The sequence below is a fragment of the Eleginops maclovinus genome, chromosome 14 (genome assembly GCF_036324505.1).
Source record: "Eleginops maclovinus isolate JMC-PN-2008 ecotype Puerto Natales chromosome 14, JC_Emac_rtc_rv5, whole genome shotgun sequence".
NCBI lineage: Eukaryota > Metazoa > Chordata > Actinopteri > Perciformes > Eleginopidae > Eleginops > Eleginops maclovinus.
The window spans coordinates 2,000,808-2,015,042 of NC_086362.1; the positions used below are offsets into that span (position 1 = coordinate 2,000,808).

The window sequence follows — 14,235 nt, forward strand, 5'->3', positions numbered from 1 at the left end:
GTCCCGTAAAAATGAGAAGCCTGGGTAGTGCAGACCAGCAGTAGCAGCCGCAGAGGGACCAACATAGTGAACGTGATACTTTCTGCACACAATGATAAGAATACTGGAATACATACCAAGACTAAAGCATTTACTTCAAAAGACAGCCCTTGTTCACCCCTCCCTACCACCTTTTTGTCTTCCAATAGGAGTCTTTTGATTGGATAATAGAACACAAACCAGGAAACTGCCAGGTATGAGGAAATATTGGGTGATACGGTTTGTTAAAGACACCTTTAGAGAACAAGAGGGCTGCTTTTTTTTTGCAATTCTCTTTTTACTGGTCACCAAATAAATCCTCGAGGAAATTGCAATCAGTTCAGAATGAGATTTTATTATATTTATTTATTTATTTTATTTATTTTATTTATTTTATTTATTTTATTTATTTTATTTATTTTATTTATTTTATTTATTTTATTTTATTTATTTATTTTTATTTTTTTAATTTTATTTATTCTACTCTTTTATTTGCCCTATTTGTTTGTTTGTTTGTTTTGTTTATTTTTTGTCTGTCCTCACAACATGGAAAGTGGCCTTGGGTCCCTTGAAAGGCGCAATATAAATGTAATCTATTGTTGTTATTATTATTATTATTATTATTATTGTTATTATTATTATTGTTGTTATTGTTATTATTATTGTTATTGTTATTATTGTTGTTATTATTATTGTTATTATTATTATTGTTATTATTAGAAGGATGCTCCGGAGGTGAGCTGTTATTGTTAATCACATTTTTATGTAAATCAAGGGGAAAACGTGTTTTGTCTGATGGCAGCCCTTGTCCAACCACTTCATCTCTTATCTGCAGAAGAAAAGTGACAGAAGTGCTCAGATATGATCAGAAGTGCTCAGATATGATCATGACAACAATCAGGTATTATAGTTCTGTGTTAAGCCATAGTCCTTATAAATCCATCGCACAACGGTTCTAAGAGACTCTTGACATTCACTTTTTAAGCTCATGTTTCTATGGAGGTTTTGGAATAATGGAATAAAAACAATTGAAACGAAGAACTGTAACTCAAAGAAACAAATAGCCATGACTGTATTTTAGGTTTATTTTACGCAGTTACTTCATACTGTCTTTATCTTGTTCAACCTGCGTTTATTGCGCCCCTCTCATAAAATAACTGGCATGGTGCTCCTGGAGGCTAAATGCATTAACACACACTCTGTACATACTAACAGCCCCATGCAGTTGGTTGGTTGGTTCGGATACACTTATTGCTCTCTTTTGAAACCTGTCTGATGCATCTGAGCAACACAACCCAACAAGTCAGATTCCTTATGCATCAGATTACCTTTGAAGAATGATGAGAATTTGTTTGAGGGACCCACTAAATGTGTGTGTGTGAAAGTAGATCCTATTCAAGGAAAGAATGTTCTGTGCCTTTCAACTATGGATTCTTTACATAGCTAAATTTGACTGATGTTGGACTTACATTGAGACAGTTGCCTCTGCAGTGACGAAGATAAAAAAGATCTGATTGAGAGCGGTGTACAGTTCTTCCTTGTTGGCAGGAACCTGGGCAGATAGAGTCCCTCTGTGCAGGATGGCACCACAGGGTCCACTGGTAAAATAAAGAAAAGCTAAATGTTTCTCAAGAAAGGCATCAAATGCACCACCACTTTTTGTCCAGACATATTGGTAACTCTTGATTGCCGTAAAAAAAAGTGACATTTTCCACCAGCAGGTTCACTTTTTTGAATTGCCAGTTGCTTACAGAGACAGAGTTTTGAATTAAGCTGTGTGTCATCGACGGACAGCTAAGTGGACGCCATACTTGGTCAACTGTGTAGTTTCTGAAAGCTGGCATTGCCTGGTCAGATCCCGGCTGAATCATTCTGCAAAATAAAAGCTCTTACCCTGTAAAACAAACCGGACAGGTAAGGTATTCAAAGCATCGTTGAAATTGCTCAACGACTCTCCAGTGTAGCAGGCTGCCTGGGAAAGTCCTCCATTGCCAACTGTACAGTGTAAGGACCGTCGTTACTGCTGCTGGTGGGGCTGAAGGACAGACTACAGGACTGAAAGAGGACAAAGGGGAAGGTGAGGTCAACATAAAGTATTTCCTTCAAGAAATCAGAGATGTTATTTTTTCCTCATCTATCTGCGTCTTCTTCGGTTTCTCTTCCTTATTTCCAACAAAGCAGGATTATTCTCAAAGCCCAAACAGTATGGACTCACTTGTACCTAATATATTCAACCACACTACAAATGGATTACAACGTCATCTTCAAGCATCTGTGTCTGTGGCTACTCACTTCTGAGAGGCTGAGGTGGACGGCGGGGTGCAGTCGGTATACTCTGACAGCAAAGAGTTTGCGTATCTGCATTTGACCTCCTCTCCATCAGGATCAAAGTCCAGCAGGTTGAAATCTCTCTGACAGTTTGAAGGAACTCTGACAGAGTGTTGGTCTCAAGGTTACTGCCTGCCTCACTTGTTCCTCAACATTTGCACCAGGAAACCTTTTTAACTGTAAGCGTGAATCTGAAACTGAACACCAGTCAGGAGAAATGAAATGCTAAGTAGTGAGGGGGCTCACCTCAGGGCTGGCAGGATGGTGGTCTGGGGCGATGTGTTGGGGCTGTTGTGCCTCTATCCAGGCATCACCATGAGGAAGTCAGTTGTTGTGGTGCCGCACAGAACCTGAGGATATCCAGGTATTGCATATGTGTTCAGGTAACCTGCCTTAAAATCTAATACAATCTTAACAGTTTTAGAACAGTCGAGTCGTTGTGGACTCACTCCAGTGCAAATTTAGAGTTGTCGGGAACCCGCCGAGTCATGATTCCCTCTCTTTGACACTACTCTCCAGTGCTCACCCGGTCCACCACGTTTAGCATTAGTCTCTCTGTACAATTGTGGAAGTTCAGCTAATAGCGGAGGACCACCTGTAGTTATTACAGGGACAAAGTCTTCCTGCGTTAGTGACAATATCCAGGAGACAAACATAACAAGGTGCTGACTTTGGAAATGGTTTTCAAAAATATAGAGCCTTGAGAATCGCCCTTGTTGAATTGTTCTAAAAACCCAGAATTATCCCCAGTTTGCGCTTATGTATTGTTGAATTTCCACAGGTAAGTACTGAAATAAAAGGAAACTGTACGCACCGCGTGAAACAGTTCTGCTGGGTTTTTTGTGTGTCAAGGGGACTGGTATGAGGACAGGTTTCATAAAAAACTTTGGCTTCTCACTCACACCAAGGTGATATGTAATGTCTCACCTTTTTCTTCCCCTGTCTTTGTGTGTAATTAATGTAAGATAAGATAAGATGGACCTTTATTGATCCTTCTAGGGAAATTCAGGTGTTATAGCAGCAACAGATTAGGAGGGAGACACAGGGGAGAATATACACAGGGATATAAGTAATTTTTAAAGTATAATAAATAAGAATAAACGCGTATTAAAATAAATATCAAATATATTAAAAATATATATATTATTAATAATAATAATAATAATAATAATAATAATAATAATAATATGTAATGTTGGTGTATTACGATGGGAAAAAACAACAAAACAAAAACGCACTGTAGAGTTAAACTTATGCACCCTCACGATGGTCTTGCTTGTCTGAAGCACTGTTGTTGTTGTTGTTGTTGTTGTTGTTGTTGTTGTCCTTAGTTTGAATCTTTATGGTTTACTTGTTGTACGTCTCTTTGGATAAAAGCGTCATCTAAATGCAATGTCATGGAATCTTATATAGGGACCGGATCGACACGCCCTCTTGTCAAACGGGTCCAATCCGAAATCAGATCCCGCATTTGATCCCATGTGACAGATGTTTGTGAGATGTAAACTGTTTATTTTTATTTTATCTATACTGTATTTGCACTATTCAATGTTACTGACCGAAAATAAGTGCCTTAAATGTAAAAACAAACCAAAACTCTGCCAGCTGTCAAACTGTCAGACGGTCCAACCCGAAAACAGATCCCGCCTTCTCACGGTGCGCTCTCTCATTGGTCGAGCGCGCGTTCAATCACAGCTGTGACTCAGATCCCAGTCATGTGACAGATGTTTGTGTTCGCTTCCTGCCTTCAGTTTTATCGCCTCATCACGTGGAAGTCAAAACCCCTGACTGGCTTTGTAAGGTTTAAAATAAGGTTAATTTATCTCTACCTCGGGATTTTTTCCCCCCAGGACTGTTGAGGAGGACGGGATGTCTGACGGGGAACGGTCGCCTCTTCTGTCCGATCAACACGACGGGACCAACGGCTTCTCAACTGGTCAGATCGGACATGGATATCAGAGAAAACCCCAGAGTATGTTTCTGCCAAAACCATTCAGACACATTTAAAGTTTTTATAACAGTAACATTCGAGGATTTTCATTGTTTAATTCGACCTGGAGAATGTCGACAACTAGTAAACAAACTTGTAAACAAACGTTGGCTAGTGTCAGTTGAGGGTTGGAAGCTAGCTAGCTAACATTAGCACTAAATCATTACATTACAATGCATAACATTACAATATACAATAGTACAATACATTGCATTTAGCTGCATTTTATGTTCTGATAATGAACTTACAGTCACAGGTAAAGAGGTTTAACTCACTTTAGGTTTTGTAATTAAACCCTAGAAACGTATTAAGGCTGTCCGGTCTAGCTATTCAGACATATTTAACATTTTTACGACATCAACTTTGGAGGTTTTCATTGTTTAATTCAAGCTGGAGAATGTCAACAACTTGAAAACAAATGTCAGCTAGCTAGCGTCAGTTATGGGAGAGAAGCTAGCTAGCTGACGTTAGCGATGTAGCTAAAGTTAGCTCTAAATATTGAACTTACAGCCTCAGATAAAGAGGTTTAACTTATGGAAATGAACCTTACGATTTGTTATTAACGTCTGGCAATAGTTTAGGGCTGTCACGATGTAATGACATGATCCCAAATATCCTAACAGTTACATAGGTGGAAATATTCCTTTACTTAAGTGAAGCAAATACTCCACTACAAGTAACACTCCTGCAAACTGAAGCTTGCTAACATTATTAGTATCTCAATATTCTTAGTGTACTGATATTTATATACAATTAACATGCAACGTCCCCGTACATCTGTTTTCATTAGAGACTTTTTTCATTTTTCATAAATAACTCAAATACAAGGTGAAAAATCTACAGAGGCTCTGTGACAATGACAGGCTAATGTTGAGCAGGTCATGTTTATCATACAATCTGCAATCTTAGTGTCGCATGAGATCATAGGACAATAGGCACTGAGGCTGATGGTAGTGTCTTAAGTTTAGATGGTATTTGGTCGTAAACCGAGTTATTGGACTCATTACTTTTGAGCTCATGATGCCACTACATGGAATAACAATGGTTCATACGGAGGGCACAATAAATGTCTGAACAAAATCTAATTGCAATGTGTAGGATAGTATTTCAGAATGATCTAAAGTATCATATTGACAGGGACGTGTAACTAAACTCTTCCTCCCTGGTTGTGCCTCCCTCCAGGTTTGGCGCCGTTCCCCAGCTCGCTGGCTCCAGATGAGCCTCCACCCCCGTATTCCCCTCAGGGCAGCCCGGACAGCAGCAGCGCTCCGGTCATCAGCTGCCGGGTCTGTCAGAGCGCCATCTCCGTGGAGGGCAAGACGCACCAGCACGTGGTAAGTGCAGCATCTGCAACGAAGCCACGGTGAGTCAGACACAGATTAGCAGCGGGAAAAAACGATTTAGGTTCTCTCAGCGTGCATAAAGGGGTGTATCGAAACATTTAGTCCTGCCTGTCCACCTTCTTCTCCAGTATATCTGTGTTGCAGTGTACTGTGGAACATCTCTTCACCCTGGAACAAAACTAATTACTGCAATTCGGCTGTTTTTAAAATGAAAAAACTGGGGGCTTTTTCTTTTAAAAAGCAAGAAGAAGCAATTAACAATATCCTTTGAACTTAAAACAATACATAGTAATAAATGAATATACTGTATTTGTGTTATTCTGTAGTGTTGAGTATTGTACAGCCTTCTCTTGTATTGTACACAGTATTGTTTCTTGTTTTCCTGCTGCAGCACTTCAGTTTTCCCGTATAAATATATCATGTTTTGACCTTTTTTTAGAGGCTGAATTAGGGACTTTATTCACGTTACAAAAATATAACAACAGATTGGAGATTTGTTAGCTTTTCATTTGGATTTCTCAGATCTGAAAGCGTCTAAAGGGTTTAGAAAGACTGCTAAGACATCAGACTGAGTGTCAAGTATCTCAAACCAGACCTCGGCAGTGTCTCGTATTTCCTGTCAGGAAGTCTTTCCATCGTCTCATCACCGAAGATGTGCAGAATTTCTGGTGATTGGATCAAAAGTGAACTATTTAAGAACCCAGAAATGGGGAATAAACCTTGAGGCTGAAACTAAAAAAGTGCTGTGTTGGAAGTTTTCTCACTCCTGCGTCCTTTCTTCCTCCCTTTCTCTGCAGCCGATAAAGAACGCTCCGGTTGGGAAGAAGTACGTCCGCTGTCCCTGCAACTGTCTCCTGATCTGCAAAGTCACGTCTCAGAGGATCGCCTGTCCGAGGCCGTACTGGTGAGGAACAGGATTCTTTTCACCCTCTCATAAATGTGCAGCATTATCAGTTTAGACACATAACACTTTATATATATGTCGAGTCTAAAGTTTACAAACTGCAGAGGAAGAGAGATTTCTTTCCTTGTCATGTTGCTTCATTTGAGCAAGTTTGTGATGCCTCAAAAGGTAAAATGATTGGGTATTTTGTAAGAAAACCTCAATCATCATGCTCTACTTCTGGTTGGCTTTGGTAAGAGTTTGATTGACAGATGGTTCATCCCATCACCTGCAAAGTACTCAAATGAAGGCCTCATCAGTTGGGCGAGGGTCTGATATGTAAAGCATCAAAATATAGAATCTAAATGTGTAGAAATGATTTACTTCCTCACACCTTTCCTGTGTTTTATGCTTGAGATTATGACCTTTTATTTTATTTAGTGTATTTGTATTTTTTTCTGTGCAGTAAACGTGTCATCAACCTGGGGCCGGTTCACATCGGGAGGGAGAGTCCGGAGCCGCAGCATCAGCCCGTCGGCATCAGGATCATCTGTGGACACTGCACCAATACATTCCTGGTAACACACACGTACACACACACACACACACACACACACACACACACACACACACACACACACACACACACACACACACACACACACACACACACACACACACACACACACACATTATGAATGACAGTGCATATTTCACTTCTCTGTTATTTAATATATGCAGTTTTTGTGACATTTCACTTCCTGTTTCTGTTCCAGTGGACAGAGTTTTCAGACCGAACTTTGGCCCGATGTCCACACTGCAGAAAAGTGTAAGAGCCTCAGAAAAATCCCCTTTAAAATACCATTGTTGTTTCTTTGACCACTAATTTATTTATTTTTATTTCCAGCTCTTCTATTGGTCGGCATTACCCCAGGAGGAGGAGCCTGCTGTGCTTCCTGCTTTTCATCGTCCTCGCTGCCTCCACTGCAGGACTGGTGGTGTGTGTGTGTGTGTGTGTGTGTGTGTGTGTGTGTGTGTGTGTGTGTGTGTGTGTGTGTGTGTGTGTGTGTGTGTGTGTGTGTGTGTGTGTGTGTGTGTGTGTGTGTGTGTGTGTGTGTGTGTGTGTGTGTGTGTGTGTGTGTGTGTGTGTGTGTGTGTGTGTGTGTGTGTGTGTGTGAAACCGTCTGGTTCAGATCAGCTGACTTGCCTCTCTGTGTTCAGGTCGGCACGTGGCATCCCGCTCAGACCTCTAAAGGGATCTACGTCTCCTGGATTCTGCTCATCCTCCTCGCTCTGTTCACCATGGCCAGAACCATCTACTGGAAGTGTCTGAAGATCAGCGCCCCCATATCCAACATCACGTAGAAAGGGGGAGACAGAGGGGAGGAAAGGAAGGACAGGAAGTTGAGAGGGCTAGTGGAGGAAGGGAACAAAGCATAGATGAGACAATGAGAGAGGAAAAGATGCATTAAACGTCAAACTCAAGGTCGAGGAGATTTAACACAAAGTAAGTAAGACATGCGGATCGTTCGGGGACGGTTGCTTGGGAAGAGGATGCAGAAAAACAAAGTTAAACGAGAGAAGAAAGCAGAAAAAGTGTGTTTAATTTATTCGTTTTTGACCCGGTAGTTTTCCCCTTATGTTGTTTCAATTAGATTAATGTTCATTATTCCAACAGGATGTGCCCAAACTGTAAAGACATGATAGTAAAAGAAGAACTAAGAATCAGTAAGGACAAGACACATGTTACGTCATATAATGTATGCTGATCATTGGAGGAAAGAGGGGCGTCTTTTTGTTATTCTGTACTAGAAAAGATCAAAAGAATTACAACGATTCCTTCAGAAATACAAATATATTCGCATTTAAACTCAAATTTGAGCTGATTTTCTTACAATTAATACAAAGAAATACATGTTTGTTTTAGGGCGCTGTTCGTTAGATAACATGCATTATATTATGTTGGAAATATAAGTAATGAATGTTGTACATGGGGACATTTGTTAGGCATTAATTCAGGATTAAGTGGCATCATTTCTCATAAACCAGATCATCTCACATTTACATTTTGGGGCATTTAATTATTTATTTCTTTGCTTGAAAATGATTCACATCAGAGATGCTTACAGTTCTTCTACACGTCACTGGAAATGAGTAAAATATAAGATATCATTTTCCTCTAAATGCTTTTTAAACAGTCCAGCGCACACAGGGAGCGACTTATTTATTCCTCTCTTTTTAATCCACCTCTCATTTGACTCCAACTGAACACCAGTGAAGCGATGTCTCTTCTGTAAAAGTGTAAATAAATATATATCCGGGTGGATGTTGATTATTTTGGTCTGTACAGAATTAACGAGCTGCCCCCCCCCCTCCCCCGTGGCTGAGTGATGTAAGTACCTGCTGACTGTGAAACCTGTTGCACTACATTGTACTGATGAACTACTGCTGTACGCATATTATTCCGGTGGATGGATTTCTTTTGTATATTGTGAAACAAAGAAGTAATACTTTTAACAACTCGCTCTGACTCTAACGTCTCTTATTTTCAGGTATAAATTGATGGGTTTTTGTGATTTCTTTTTCTCAATTATAACTGAATATTTTGTGATTTGGGAACATACAGTACATGGGAAAATATGAGCAACAAAAGTGAATGTTTTTATTTATAAAATACATTCAAATAAATTAATGAAATTTAAAAATGAAAAATAAATGAAATTTTATTACAGAATTAAATTGGAAAAAAAAAACCTAATTAATAAACCAACAAATCCTTAAATGTAGCACTAGCAATTGTTTGACCTTATTTACTATCTTTTTTAATGTGTTTCTTAATTATTAGATGACCTCATTATACGTTAAATGTAATATATTAAAGTTTCAATCACTTGAATGAATCTCTAGGAAATTACAAATTGTACAAAAGCTGCCAAACATAGTAATATATAATAATAGTAATAACAATATTTTAGAACAAAATGAAAGAAAACTAGAATTATAATATTTATAAAAACTGTGATTAAGGATATGCCATAAAAAGATAACATATAATCCAAATGTTCATGTAATTATTGGAACTTACTGTACACATCTTAAGCAGAGGGGTACCCAGGGTAATGCAATCTGCACCTTCACCACTAGATATCACCAAATCCTTTGCACTGACACTTACACACCAGTGGGATTTAAAGACACACACGTGCTGCGAGCATAAAATGACAAACTGCCGCGTAATGCTTTAGGAAAAAGTGGATAGATGTGCACACTTAAGCCTCTTCCACTTTTCCAGTTTCCAATAAATCTTTATTGGTAATCAGTTTCCTGCAGGAAATAGTCCTGAACATTTCAAGGAAGGACTTGTAACTAAACTTTTTCTGGGGCATTTGATTGTGACGACAGAAATAGGGTTAATAGATGATACGTATGTGGACATTTATCAAGCGTTACATCAGGAATATGTTGCATGATTTAAGAGGAAAACACATTTTGTGGTGGGATAAGTCACGATTAAACACAGATTGTGATTCTGATTAATCACATTTTAAAATGGATTGACACCACTATTGATAATACTGTACAAACACATTCAAATAAAAAAGAGATGTGAGTCCTGGTGTTCTCCCCCTCTCTCCCCCTCCAGCTGCTGTCTCAGAGGGAGTGTGTATGTGTGTGTGAATGTGCTCTCACTGGCCCTTCAGTGTCTCGCTGCTTAAATCCCACTGAGCCACGAAATGGCTTTAAGCCTCAGAAATGCAAAACGCTGGAGTCCGGGAACACCTGGGATAAAAGACAGGAAGAGGATTCAACGTCTTTATTCTGCTCGGATTTAAAGACTTAGTTTTGCGTTGTTTCATTTTTAAAACTTTTTTTCATCCAGTGTTTAAATTGGACACTAATGGATTCATTGCCTTCATTTTCCATTCGATTCCTGGGCGACCTGTTGGATAACACTCCATTTTTTTGGGTGGATTTCTATTTGGATTTAAAGCAAACTGACTAGACTGGTTTAGTGTAGCAAGTGTGTGATTCGAGATATTAAGAAAGTGTGTGTATATGTCTGCGTGTGTGTGTATTAGTGTGTGTATCTGTGGCCATGCTGGAGGAAAAGAAGGCCCCGGGATCAACGGACGCAGGTCACCGAAAAAACATCCGCAGCAGCACGAGTAAAAGCATCGTCATCTCCCACAGCAGCGACCGTGCACACCGGTGAGGACTAAATATACTTATTTATGACTTTTAGAAGCTAGTTTATGTTGCATATTCCTGCTGAAACATCAAACAGAACATCACTCATGTACCTGTGATAAATGTGGTCTTCTATGACTGAAATGTATTTATAAGTCACTACAATCACACCTCAGACTGTGCTGCTAATAACTGTGGAGAGTCTTGATGTATACACTTCAATATGAGTCGATCCACAGTGACCAGATTCCTGTCGGGCCATGTGTGCATACGGAGCAATTAGCAGGTGTGAAACCGTCCTCTTTTAACCCCGGCTGCTCCGCCGAGCCTGAAGCTAAAACAAGGAGACACACAGACTGTATGAGCGTTGTGTACATTACGAGTGAGAGGCCTCGTGTGTCCGAAGCCCGGGATTTAAGAGTTTCCCTCAGATATGCGGATAATCCAGAACCAACACACACATCACTCACACTCAATCTCGTCCGATGGCGACGGGAAGAGGTTCCTACAGATTCATTCAAGTGATTGAAGCTTTAGTACACCACATTTATCCAAATCGACCCAGAATAAGTGCCTTTAACCATGAAGAAACACATTTAAAAAGCAAGTCAATAAGCCAAATCATGTTAGTGCTAAACTCATTTATTTATTTATGTTTATATTATTAGTTTGTTTATTAATTTTAATCTATTTTATTAATTGAATATAATATTATTGTATTTATTATATATTTTTTATTTGTTGTATTTAATTTATCGTCATTTAATTTATTTGTCATTTTCAAATTTGTTGAATTAAATTGAATATATTTTATTAATTGATTTAGTTTAATGTATTGCATTAGCCAAGGTGCAGTCAAAACTGGTGGGTTTTTAAGTCTGCAAAAAGGAGTGACCTGAAATCAGTTTTACACCATTAAGAAATAATAAGTTGAGGTCAAACATCAGAAAAAGAATCATTTAGGTTGTTTTTCATTCATCAATAAATGGCAGAAAATACTATTTCTAGCAACACACGTAGGTACTTTTCCCGCTGTTCTGTTTCCTATCATAACAAAGTGAATAGAAGACAAGATATATAGAGTTAGGGTTATAACCGACAGTTAATCCATTGTTGTAGGTAATGTAATAATCAGCTCTGTGTGTGTGTGTGTGTGTGTGTGTGTGTGTGTGTGTGTGTGTGTGTGTTTTATCATCCCAGGCGTCAAAGACATTAATGGCCTTGGACGGGTTTTGATGGGATGATAGTATAAAGGGAAGTATTCTCATAATACTGTCTGAGGGTTATACGTGATGAAGATGGACTGATGAAGAGGAGAATAAGTGGACGGAAAAAAGCGGTGATGGTGTCGGAGAGGGAGGTGTTTTTATGTAGGGTGTGAAATATCTTCAGTCTGAAGCAAGGCTTTGCTCTGAGCTCTCTGTTGCTGTGGATTGCTGCTATTTTCAGGTTTTATCACAGCTCTGTCATCTGATGCTTGTAGCACAAGTCATGTCAAGACCAATTTACAGCCACACACACACACACACATAAACACAGACACACACAGGGTCTTGGGCTGTCGTCTATATTTGAGCTTTTATGTTAGATCCCTCTCTTACACACACATTAGAGACAAAGGTTGAAGACATTTTTAAACATGTCGTTCAAAAAGCCATTGACTTTAATGAGCTAAATTGCCGACTCATTCCCAGGTTTAGGACTCATTCCTTTTTAAGTCAACTGCCCCTGTAAGAGCCCTTACAGAAACCTCACATTTTGAGTGTCACATAGCAAACCCTCATAGTTTACCTAAATAGATTTGAGTATTTTTTAACAAGAGCATTTCTCTTTATCGCCTGGGATGCTAAACTTGAAGCCGCAAACCCAGCCGGACTGGAGGAGGCTGAAGTGTTAACGGCCGACAGGTGTGTGTGAGAACGGGACACTGACAAAACAAGACGGGAGTGTGTGTACCTAAAAGTGATGGAGATACGATGAGCAATAGTAAAAAGTGGAGCAGAAGCAGCAGCTGCCCTTTATTAATCCACCTGTTTCTCTTTCTGACACACGCTGCTTGTTAATCACACCTGTCACACTGCAAAAACCAAGGCGCCCTCCAACGTTTACGAGGTGTTCCTTCGGTCGTGTGGGGAGTGTGTAACGGCGGCTAAATGTGTGTGTGTGTGTGTGTGTGTGTGTGTGTGTGTGTGTGTGTGACATTGTTCCACTACAAGGTCAGTGTGTTTCTGACTTGAACTTGATCTTCCTGGAAAATCAATCCAATCGAGCATCTAGCACGGAGTATCTGTCGCTCCTCAATATGTTTACCACAGTTCCCCTCAGCTCTATGAAGGCTGGTTGTAAAGGAACATTTAACAGAGGAGAAGTTGCTCATTAAAGACTTTCTTGAGTTGTAATGAGGCATGTTATATAATCTAGAACGTAAGAATCTATTTTTTATATAATTTATTTTCTATTTTAGTGGACATTTATATTATGTCTGTAATTGAACTTAATATTTCCATTTATGTTTATTTTACCTTCTTTCATTTCATTGAATTTCATTTTTGTTTATTTGATTTTATATGATAATATACTCTATATGTTGTATATTGTAGTACAATGGGAGCATTTTGTCCTTTGATGTTTGTTGTTTTAAGTTTATTTTCCAATATCATTTACAGAAAGCTGGCTTAAATAACTTGGAATTACAACCCAGGGCTAAAAAAAAAGATACCCAATGTGCACTCCTTCTTCTTGTTGGTGCTTAAAGGCCTCATTAAAACCATTGTTTAGCATGCACGCGCTATTAAAGGACACCCCCTTTTTTATTGTGTTTAAATGCAGATGCTTTCATCTCATCTCTAGATGTTTCCTAGGGTTTGAAAGCAGGAACATCCACAGCATCCTGTCTCGTGTTTGGTGTTGTGGAAATAACTTCAGTACGGATTTGTGTTAGGTCTTGTGCAGCGTTGAGTTGAGTTGGACTCCTTTAGCTCATCCACTTGTGACAACAGTTTCTGGGTCAGTCTGCCATTAACTGTGATGACTGCGGACAGGAAGTCAGTGACTTGGTTTTAAGAGGAGAGAAAGTAGAGCGAAGGTAATATTAAAGTTAATTTTAAGCACTTTTCCTGGTGCTCAAAGGAAATAACAACAAAGTGCTAAGCTAGGTGGAACAGGGGCGAGGGGTTACAGGATTAGGAAGTGAAGGCAAGAGTTTTATAAGCCTCGTCTCCGGACACAGTCACGGGTCTGTGGCCGGAGAATGATAACTCCTTAAAAGTATATTTTTAGACTCCTAAAACCGTCTCGAAGCCAGCTCAGCACATCAGTTGATATATGTCAAGTATATTCTGTGTCTGAGACGGTGACACACCTCCCGCCGGTGATGAAAACCCTCCTCGGCAGTAAGTGAAGTGCATGATGTAACTCGAACCACACACACACACACACACACACACACACACACACACACACACACACACACACACACACACACA

The 14,235-nt window shown here is 39.4% G+C and overlaps 2 protein-coding genes across 2 annotated transcripts in view; both read left to right on the forward strand.

Moving 5' to 3' along the window:
* Window positions 1-4,053: 4,053 nt before the first annotated feature.
* LOC134876210 (type I phosphatidylinositol 4,5-bisphosphate 4-phosphatase-A-like) lies at window positions 4,054-9,085 on the forward strand. The gene is given in 8 exon segments (XM_063901148.1): window positions 4,054-4,318; window positions 5,519-5,668; window positions 5,671-5,699; window positions 6,477-6,583; window positions 7,029-7,140; window positions 7,339-7,391; window positions 7,470-7,560; window positions 7,784-9,085. Coding segments are annotated over 8 exon segments (789 nt in total). The 5' UTR covers window positions 4,054-4,215; the 3' UTR covers window positions 7,928-9,085.
* A 1,426-nt stretch (window positions 9,086-10,511) lies between these two features.
* The window catches only part of LOC134876289 (uncharacterized), a 26,564-nt gene continuing 22,840 nt past the window's right edge, over window positions 10,512-14,235 (forward strand). The window contains 1 exon segment of the mRNA XM_063901278.1: window positions 10,512-10,771. Coding sequence (XP_063757348.1) covers window positions 10,659-10,771 — 113 coding nt within the window. The 5' untranslated portion in view covers window positions 10,512-10,658.